The sequence below is a fragment of the Hypoxylon fragiforme genome (assembly GCF_022984875.1).
Source record: "Hypoxylon fragiforme strain CBS 206.31 chromosome Unknown GGS25scaffold_4, whole genome shotgun sequence".
Taxonomy (NCBI): domain Eukaryota; kingdom Fungi; phylum Ascomycota; class Sordariomycetes; order Xylariales; family Hypoxylaceae; genus Hypoxylon; species Hypoxylon fragiforme.
Window position 1 is genome coordinate 1417905 of NW_026054759.1, and position 10226 is coordinate 1428130.

Here is a 10226-nt window from a genome sequence, read left to right on the forward strand (position 1 = left end):
GTACCTAGGTAGGTAATTACTGGGTCCATATATCTTCCTAGGTTAATGTACATAGCTATTGAGGTATGCTACACCGCAGCATCGGACTCCGGCTGTATCTAGGTCGGATACCGACCTTAAGCTGGGGAATAGAAATAGCTTGTTTGGATGTTCTGCGATGCTTACGAGGGCAAGTTAGTACTATCCATATTTATTGAAAGTCGATCTCGTACTTACCTTATGCACATACATATGTAACATTCGAAGTTAGGTATGTCAGGTGTATATAGTAGTACCTACATCGTATCTCCCTTCAATGTTCTTTCAAAGTTTCAAAGACTGGAATTGATGTCATTGTTCTTAGCACTTACCCCAAATTTGCTTGGTACTGTACCTACTTACCTGGGTTGGGCATGGCAAGTTCGTTTCCAATGTCAATCCCCCGCACCTTCAGCTGCTTGGTCTCTATCTGGGGTGGGTTCAGGTGTCATAGTCCGAGCATATCCTTGGATGTTTTTAGCAAGGCCGGGACCTGTACCTAGACCGCCGAGCCTCACTAACCCATTGTTTTCCAGGCTTACCTGGCGCACCTTGCGCATCTTGCGCATCTTGCGCACCTGCCCTTCTAAAAGGTATCCCTTGTCAACTGGCCCGTGATCACCTTGTCAAGGACTATCGCAACTTAATAATTACATGATCCTTCCGCGACACGTTGACTTTTAACTACCTTTTTATACCTTTTTATTTATGATTTTCTTTTACCTTGGATGAGGTTTAAGGGTCAATTCTTTTGACGAATTGACACTATCCAAAGTAAAAGACCATTAGGGGCGCAGGGGGCTGAATAGCCCATAATCTACAGCGCCATGGCTACAGTCAATCCAACCGCGACGACCACCTTGCTGCACACCATAACTGTCACCGCCGCTGCAGCAGCCACCACCACTGCTGGTCCAAGTCCTCAAGGAGGTATCTTAGAGGGCATTCTGCCCAATACGTACCTCCCTTCAAATCCGATACAACTCTTTATCATTCAGGTACCTAACTATCTATCTCCTTACTTACCCAATATCTCTACTTACCATGTTTGTAAATATATATCTACATTTACTCATCATCATCATCATCATCTAGGCTGGCATTATTATCATACTATGTCGCATACTTCACTACCCATTGTCCTTCTTAGGACAACCTCGCGTCATAGCCGAGGTCATCGGTGGCATCATTTTGGGTCCTTCAGTCTTCTCTCGCATTCCAGGTTTCCGAGAGGCTATCTTCCCAACTGCCTCCTTGCCCGTTTTAAACAATGCTGCTAATCTCGGTCTTCTCTTGTTTCTCTTCCTTATCGGCCTCGAGGTCGATATCCGCATGTTCACTTCCAATTGGCGCGTTGCTTTGAGTGTCGGCATAGCTGGTATGGTCCTACCCTTCGGTCTAGGATGTGCCATCGCCTGGGGCTTATTTAATAACTTTCATGATGATGGCACCACCGCCGACATCAATTTTGGCGTGTACGCCTTATTTATCGGAACTGCTTTGGCTATCACCGCTTTTCCCGTATTGTGTCGTATCCTGACCGAGCTGAATATACTAAGTACTCCAGTTGGTGTTACCGTTCTGGCCGCCGGTGTTGGTAATGATGTCGTGGGCTGGGTCCTCCTTGCCCTCTGCGTTGCATTGGTTAACAACGGCTCCGGCTTGACTGCTCTCTGGGTGCTTTTGGTCGCAGCTGGCTGGGTTCTATTTTTGGTATTTGCTGTTAAGCCTGCCTTCCACTGGCTCTTGAGAAGGACAGGTAGCATACAGAATGGCCCGTCTCAAGGCATGATTGCTGTCACTCTTCTCCTGGTCCTTGTCTCAGCTTGGTTCACAAGTAAGAAACCCCTCAGATGCCATTCCCAACCTTGTCACTGACCTAAATTAGGTATCATTGGTGTGCACGCCATTTTTGGTGGTTTCTTGGTCGGCTTGATCTGCCCGCACGATGCTGGTTTCGCCATCCAAGTCACTGAAAAGATTGAAGACCTCGTGACCGTTCTCTTCTTACCCTTGTACTTTGCCCTTTCTGGTCTGAGCACCGATCTTGGCCTCCTCAATGACGGTAAAACTTGGGGTTATGTCATTGCTATCATCGTGATAGCCTTTGCCGGCAAAATCATTGGTGGCACACTAGCCGCCAAGGCAATGAACCTCGTTTGGAGGGAAAGTTTTGCAATAGGCGTCTTGATGAGTTGCAAAGGCTTAGTTGAACTCATCGTGCTTGTACGTTGCGATCTTCGGTAGAATGAACGGGCGCAAATGCTAACCAATATTTAGAACATCGGTCTCCAGGCAAGGATTTTGTCCCAAAAGACATTTACCATGTTCGTGGTCATGGCTCTGGTCACTACCGTCGCCACAAGCCCCTTAACTAAGTGGCTCTATCCCCATTGGTACATAAAGAAGTTAGATCAGTGGAAGCGTGGCGAGATTGATTGGGATGGAAAGCCGATACAATCCGAGGATGCAACCCAGTCAAGGTCCCTCACGGAAGTACAAGATGCCAAGATACATCGCCTCCTGGTTTACCTTCGCTTGGATAGTCTTCCGAGTGTTTTCACGTTTGTGTCTCTTTTAGGGGATGAGAAAGTAACTCCAAAATCGGAGGAGACGTCTAGCTCCGGTCCTAGTGAGAACACTAGTAAGGTTCCTGTTCTACGCAAGCGGTCTCTTGAGGTGCATGCTCTGCGCATTGTTGAGCTCACCGAGCGTACATCATCTGTCATGAAGGTCGCCGAAGCCGATGACTATTCTCTGCGAGATCCAGTAGTGAACGCGTTTCGTACGTTCTCTCGCCTACATGATGTAGCAGTATCCGGTAAAGTGGTCATCGCGCCCGAGGATTCATATGCCCAAACGGTCGTGACGCAAGCTTTGCTCCAGGAATCTGACTTTGTGCTCATCCCCTGGAGCGAAGCCGGGAGCAATAAAGATGACCAGTCGATTCCATCCAAATTTTCTTCAGAGGACCGTTTTACCGGAAAGTCTCATCTGGATTTCATACAGACGACACTATCTAAGGCTGCCTGCAATACTGGAATATTTATTGGCAATGGGTTCGGTGGTGTTGCGCCAAAGGGCCGTCCTGGTATTTCGCGGACCGTCAGTACGGTATCCATGCGTAGCCAAAAGGACACCACTCTACTTCCTCTAGCCGACAAATCGCACAAGATCTTCTTCCCCTATGTCGGAGGAATCGATGATCAAGTTGCACTACGCTTCATTCTTCAGCTCGCCAAAAACCCTCTAATCACTGTCACCATCGCTTACTTAGACTGCTCCGAAGCCGACGATGAGATTGCTACCACTACAGAGGGCAACCTTGATCCCACCGCGTCAGCCTCCTATTCAAAAGCTGCTATTAACACCGGCGTCACAGCACAGGATATTTCAATTCTCGCTACGTTACAATCTAACCTTTCGCCCGATCTGGCCGGCCGAATAACATTCACGGAGCATTCAGTCGCCCCCAGCGCAGCAGTAAAGCAAGCAACCGATTTGGCACGGGAGACTGTGGGGAAGAACTCGAATAATGCAGGTGACATTGTTGTCGTTGGGCGTAGACATCCCAGGTTTCCTGCAACGCCACGCACCGCAGACCAGAAAAGTACAGAATACGATATGCAGAAGACAGTAGGAGTGTTAGGCCAGGCCATGGCTATGAACGACCTGAAGGCTAGCGTACTGGTCATCCAGGCTGGTGGTTCGGGATTTGAGCAATAATTTTGTACTGGAATGAATTAATTATGGGAACTTGGATTACTCGAACTACGTGTTATAGGGATGAGACTATATGAAAGATACGATGAATAGGATATACCATCTAGCCCCACCTGCCAGATAATGATGTGTTATTTTCCCATTAGACTGGGGCTGTTCTGTTTCCGAGGACATAATACTCTTCGTATGACGAAGCGTAATATTCTATAGCCACGTGAGGAAGATATTTTGTTACTTGCATGCCCCTTTCCCGCTTGGCTGACTAGATTTTTGTCGAGTAAGAAAAAATGACACCTCATCTGACCCGTCTTCTGCCAGGGCCCGACAGATTGTCAGCACGTCAGCCGTCATCAGCCCTATAGAACTATTCCAACCCGCTGGTTCGGTACCTACATTTATGTCATACCTTACATCAGATAGGGTTCTTACCTACCCAGGTACTTAAGTAGCTACCTAATTAATATCAACGACCCACGAGAATCGCACGTGGCATCTAGGTATCCAACGTGCTTCCGAGACATTATATTTATATAAGAATCTGATTGTAGGTAAGAAGCACCACATCAACCTCCATATTGGAAGATATCAGAACAAGTCAGATAGTATAGGGGTAGTCATTAGCGTAGGCTTCGAACAGTGGTGGCATGTTCACTATTTACATTTCGCCCCCTATTCCACCCAAGCCACTTCAAACGAGTGTACATTTACATAACTCAGGACCCCAATCCCTGGTTCATTTTTAGCATCCGCGTCCATGTGTCATAGCCATGTGGCCAAATATGTACAAGTATCGTAAAAGGTATCAGTCCTACCTAGTTAGGTTTGGTATTCAATATACCTAATCAATTAATCCTGAGTACTTTGGGTACCTTACCTACCTGCCTACACGGGGTCTATAAACGTTTTATTGAGTGACAGGAAGGCTCACGAGCAGAAGCCCATCGATCAGCGAAGCGCCGATCAGGAACGGGCAGCTGGGGAATCCTGTGGGATGCGCAAAAATCACTTAGTTGCTAGGTACTGGCGACGATCCAGCATAGGACCAACAAACCAAATCTTGGTCATCTTACGCAACCGACCTATTCTTCTGACCATGGTGGCGTTGGTTTCAGAAAAAAATAACACACTTTTACCGCCCTCCATCTCACAGCATTCGTTACTGCCGCCAGCGGCGCAGCCGTCGGCTGCGAGGAGTGGTGGTCTAATAAATGGTCAGCTACCTAGGTAGTAGGTAGCCAACGTTCTTGCCTGGGGTCTCATCATACCTAGGTAGGTAATTAAGTTCTCTAGATCTCTAAATAAAGCACCTGGCGGGTGTACCTGTATGCCTTACATACATGAAATGACTTACATAGGTTGCCTAAGCTAGGTACCTACCTAATTAACCCTATATACATTGAGGGAGTCTATTCAGAGCGGGATGATACAAGCATCATCATCACCATCGCCAACACCGACAACAGCGTCAACCAACATGCATACACACACGGCCCCCGATCCTTAGCGTGGGACGCACGTGGCTTTTGATCGTGCAGTTCAAATGTGCCGGATGATACACATTCAGACATGAGGATAATTAGACGAGAAACCTACCCGGCTGACTCATGGCTGGCTGGCCATTCTACATACATAGCATTAGCTGGATGGGTCAGGGGTTTGATGAAGCGAGTTGACGACATACTACTAGGTAGACACCTACCCACGTAGAGAGATAATAACCATCGTCGCCGCCGCCGCCGTTGCTGCTATTGTACAACCTACCCCTGAACCACGTGGGATACCTTAGATTTCATCCTCCGCGGAGAAAAGGAGGAATCACTTGCTGCCATGGGACCGATTATAATTACCTAGATATCACCAATAATAGTAATAGTACCTACTGGTGTAGGTCACCCAGAGGGAAAAAGAGGCGTCGCCTGCCATGACCTGACAAGTGCATCACCTACCTACCCTATCTACCTATGAGAATAGCTGAAAAGGGGGCAAGCAAACCTTGGTGGCGTACAAATGGCTGTTTCTTGGAGCGAGCTGCCTACACCTATCCCGTGCCAGTGAAGGGTAGCGCCTCTCTTCTACGTTTTTCTTTTCTTCTTTTTCTTTTTATTGAACCTTTCTCTCTCTCTCTCTCTCTCGCCTTCCCTGTTCATAGAAAACCGTATAGGAGCCTCGTATGTAGAGAATTTTGAGACAGTATCAGGTAACTATCATACAAGACATCATCATCATTCATCATCAACAGCGCCCACCCCCTGGAGCTACAGTAGGTAGGCACTGTAGGCACAATACATACACACCTAGTAGGTACCTAGTTAGTAGGTAGGGCGGAAATGTTCCTTGGAAGCTTCGACGGTGTTACACAGCATGAGCATGAACTATTTTCGGTCGGTCGGAGGAACAACATGGCGTTTTTTTTGTGGTTCGTCCGAACGCCGATGGAGACTTGAATAACTAATAAACAAGTTCCAAAAGTCTTGTCAAGGTCAAATCAGGCACCTGGTAGCAAGCAGACTTATAGTAGTGTATTGTACATAGATCCCTAAGGTCAGGTTAGTGTAGAAACATGAGTCCAAGACAGTGCAAGTCTTTTTGTGTTACGATGCATCAGAACGTTTATAGATCTATGTATGTATGTATGTATGTATGTATGTGTCATTTCTAGTTTAACGTCTTTTTGCTCTTACATGTAAGTAAGTCTAAGTCTACATAACTTAAGTCTATTATGAGAGAGAATGTGGGTATATACGTGTATAGTATAGGTATTAGTTAGCTGCCCTGCACCGGAATAGCGCCGAAAAGGGCCAAGCCAAAATGTACTTCCGCGGATAGGCGAAAAAGATGGCACCAGCTTTTTTTCAATGTTTCTCAACCCCACGAAGCCACGGCTTTATGGATGGATGGATGGATGGATACTAGGTAATAATCTATCGCCCAACTCCGAAGGGGGCTGAAAAAAGAAGAAGAAGAAGCAGGACAAGGTGTCCTCGTGGCTAGATCTGAAACCCTACCTGGTAGTTCACCGAGTTCTATGTACAAGTACCATCTATCTCCTTTTCCGCACTATTAACCAACTATCCAACTACTATGTACAATACAATTCCCAAAGTGCCCTCGCATTCGGGATCGGAGGGTGACGGGCACGCTTTTGGGGTAGTCGGTTGATATCGAATCGCTTTTTACGAAGCTTGCGTATGGATACTACCATAGGAGAGTAGTTCTTGGTGGCTTGCATAGGTAGTAGATAGGCAGCCAGATTTCCCATACCTACCTACATAACATGCATGTCAAAAAGAGGAATAAGTAGCAAAGGTGTGCTGCTTCCCTTTCAGGACGTTTAGGAAACAGGTTGATGTTGCACTGCATACAGTGCCTTAGACCTTGGAGTTGAAGATCTCGGCCTTCGACGGACCTTATGATGCGATAGATACTAGTTACTAACTATGTAGAACTGGGTCTCTCGGCTTTTGCGCTGTGCCGTACACGCAATTTGTGATTTCATCGTACTACTACAGCCGCTGAAGGAATGTGGATTTGTAAGTGTGCAAAGGTGAAAAAGGGTCCTCCAGGGCTGTTCCAAGTGTTCACCTGATTAGCCAAGGTGGGTTTCGTATGTTCCTTTGCTACGTTGATCTCTCTCTCTCTGTGTGTGTGTGTGTGTGTGTGTGTGTGTGTGTGTGTGTGATCTGATCTATCTGCGTATTGGGACTATATCAAGACTTGGACTCGGGTCCGAGGTCGAGACTCCGAATCCAGTAGTATTCCACGAGCGCGGCAAGGTTGCCTTCGAAAAGCTCTACCCTGGGAAAGGAATACATAGTATGTATGTAGTAGCATTTCGACTTCTTAAACAGGGTATAAATGAGGAAGTAGGGAAGTAGGGAAGTGTGCAAGCATGGCATGCAACTACAAGTTACAAAATCCTATTTTAGTTCGTCATCATGATAAGTAATTCAAGAAGAGCAAAACGGCCCCAACTTCCAGGAATGTTGGTTATCCTTCAGCCTAACAACAGAAAACATCGGGTCCCTGATTTCATGTTAAACGACATCCACGTTAATTTTACCCACAACAACAAGGCTTAGGTCTGCCGAGGGTTGGTAGCCCTTGCTAGCCCTTGCTAGCCCTGGATTGCTGATGGAGAAGAAAAAGAGTTCTGACGACAGCCCCCGGATGATGCCCAGGGGTTGCTGCTCACAAATTATACATAGTAGACAGTGGATCATGCTATATTAGTCCCAGACGACACGGCCAACAGTTCCAACAGTTCAACATTGAGTAATGAATACCAACATTGGGTAATGAATACGACAATGGGTAGATTTGGGGGGGCCATCATTTGGGGCCGTCATTTGGCGCGGCTCTGGGTTCCTACCTTTCCTACCTATCTAGTGTCGGCTTTTGAGGGAAGCCTGGAGCTGATGTTTTGTTTCTCCAGATAGAGATCGTCAGTGGACTAGCCTTCCTCAGGGGGCTTGCGCGAGGGCGGAATGGTTCCAGCGCCAACAGCTTTCGGCCCCCAATATTTCTAAAGACCGAAGCCACCGGAGAGACTGGCCTAAACGGGCAGGTTTTACGGGCTAGCTCGTTGATAGACAAAGTATCTCAGGTATCATCAAAGCTGCTGAAGAAAAATGCGGAAGAGAACAGCAATGCTGAATAACTAATCCAGTTTTTCTTCTTATTTCTTACTTGCACGTGGATATACCGGGCTTATCGGAAGCGCGGATCGGACCGAGCTGACGACGATCGTGTTTCGAGATGATAAACGTTTGCGCTGGTCAAAGCAACACCTGCTATTGTTGTAGTTAGATTGGGTACCTATACGTATGGATTTAGTGTATTTTTCTTCGCTTTATTGTAAAGAGAAATTATAACTCTTTACAGCGTTTACGTCGGCTGCGTCGTATGTTATGGCTAATTATAAGGAAGTGAAATGGCCGCCTCACTACATCCGACGTGCCACACAGGTGCAATTGAAGGTCTCGGCAATGATCCCTAACTATTTGGGCTTCGTTGAAAATTAAGGGCATGAATGGTTACCGACGAGACGCCACCGTGAGGCTGTTGTTAGCTACCCAGGTAAGTGAGGTTATTCAATGCCACACGGATAAAGCAAAGCATGCCGACGGCCGACGACCTACAAGCTTGACCGTAGGTTTTTGTAGAATTCCGACTCAGTGGTGAGGTAGATTTCGGTAAGATAGGGCTACTAGGGCCGGGGGACCGGGTAAGGTACGAGATTAGATAGATCACGGCATACATAGTAGGCGACATGACTTTCTCCGTATTAGATAAACAAGTCTAGAACCACGCCGTATGCATAGTAAACCTGTCAGCCCTGGAGGTGATAAAACCTGGCATCTATAATACCTCCAGTATATATATTGTACAATATACAATATACTACATAGTATACCTACCTCCACTAGGTAGCGCTTGAGAATCAGATAGCTATATCAATCACAGGGGCCATATGCAGGAGGTATTTAGTTAATTCCAGTTTTTTCTGGACTCACTGTAGCTGAGGGGCATAAAAACCATCCGGTAAACATGGTAGAAATCCGTATCGGCGAGGTGACTTGATGTACTCTGTGCTTCGGTGACGTAGTTCTGATGCACGAAATGTGAAAGGGCGGAAAGCAGCAGTAACTCCAAGCCCCAAATCGGGTGGTCTAGCTCTGACTCTGGCGGTGGCCGCCGAAATGGCAAACTGAAACGTTGCGGTTTCGCCTCAAGGGATGCGTAGTCACGAGAAGGATAGCGAGTTGTGGGTGTTGTATGGTAGATGGTGGATGGCTGAGCAGCCGAGATGGCGGTAAGTATTGTGTTGCGCTGAGCTGTAAATGTACGGTGATATGCGGCCAGACACAGCAGAATACGCATGTTCTAGGCTTCTGAATTGGTATTGGCATTTCACATTAGCATTGGCATTGGCATTGTCTTGGGTGTTCCCACGATATGGGACGATCCCGATTCAAGGCGCGATTGGAGTTGAGATTTTGGCGAGGTTGCCCGAAGGAGGCTCAAAAACTGCAGAGGAATGAGAAAAGGGAAGTAAAAAGTAATGCAAGATGAAAAATGAAAGGAGCAAGGTGACATATTGCGCCTCACGTTACGCCTGAGGCTAAAGCGCGTCACCGCAGGGCGGAGATTTGGGATTACGCATGGGGTTTGTGTATTGTATTGCATTGTAGTTAATTGTAATATTGTATAGTATTGTATAGTATTGTATGTAGGAGTATGTAGGAGTATGGAGGAGTATGTAGGAATGTAGGTATGTAGGTATGTAGGAATGTACAGTATGTATGTAGATGTAGATGTAGATGTAGATGTAGTATGTAGATGTAGTAGATGAACAGCGCAGACAACGTGGTTGTGTTGCAGATCGGGATTTGACTTTCACTTTGTGCGTCTGTTGGGCTGAGATTTAGCAGGGTCAACCAGGCCGGCTACTAGTGTACCTAGTACGTGTAGGTAGGTACATATGT

General features: G+C 46.7%; 2 protein-coding genes across 2 annotated transcripts; one reads left to right on the top strand and one right to left on the bottom strand.

Moving 5' to 3' along the window:
- The first annotated feature begins 458 nt into the window (after positions 1-458).
- GGS25DRAFT_485865 (K+/H+ antiporter 1) lies at positions 459-3961 on the top strand. The gene is made up of 4 exons (XM_049260582.1): positions 459-1016; positions 1114-1855; positions 1907-2244; positions 2299-3961. Exons 1-4 carry the CDS (start codon positions 846-848, stop codon positions 3742-3744), a joined length of 2697 nt encoding a protein of 898 aa, XP_049117681.1. The 5' UTR covers positions 459-845; the 3' UTR covers positions 3745-3961.
- A 4487-nt stretch (positions 3962-8448) lies between these two features.
- Positions 8449-9621, bottom strand: GGS25DRAFT_520511 (uncharacterized protein; the record flags this gene model as incomplete). The annotated part of the gene is made up of 2 exons (XM_049263891.1): positions 8449-8531; positions 9255-9621. 2 exons carry the CDS (start codon positions 9619-9621, stop codon positions 8449-8451), a joined length of 450 nt encoding a protein of 149 aa, XP_049117682.1.
- Between the last annotated feature and the right edge of the window lie 605 nt (positions 9622-10226).

Excerpts from the sequence above, each read along its gene's own strand:
- GGS25DRAFT_485865 (XM_049260582.1), top strand. The coding sequence starts at position 846 with ATGGCTACAGTCAATCCAACCGCGACGACCACCTTGCTGCACACCATA. Across the intron at positions 1,017-1,113 it reads TACAACTCTTTATCATTCAG|GCTGGCATTATTATCATACT; the intron begins GTACCTAACTAT and ends ATCATCATCTAG. Across the intron at positions 1,856-1,906 it reads TGTCTCAGCTTGGTTCACAA|GTATCATTGGTGTGCACGCC; the intron begins GTAAGAAACCCC and ends GACCTAAATTAG.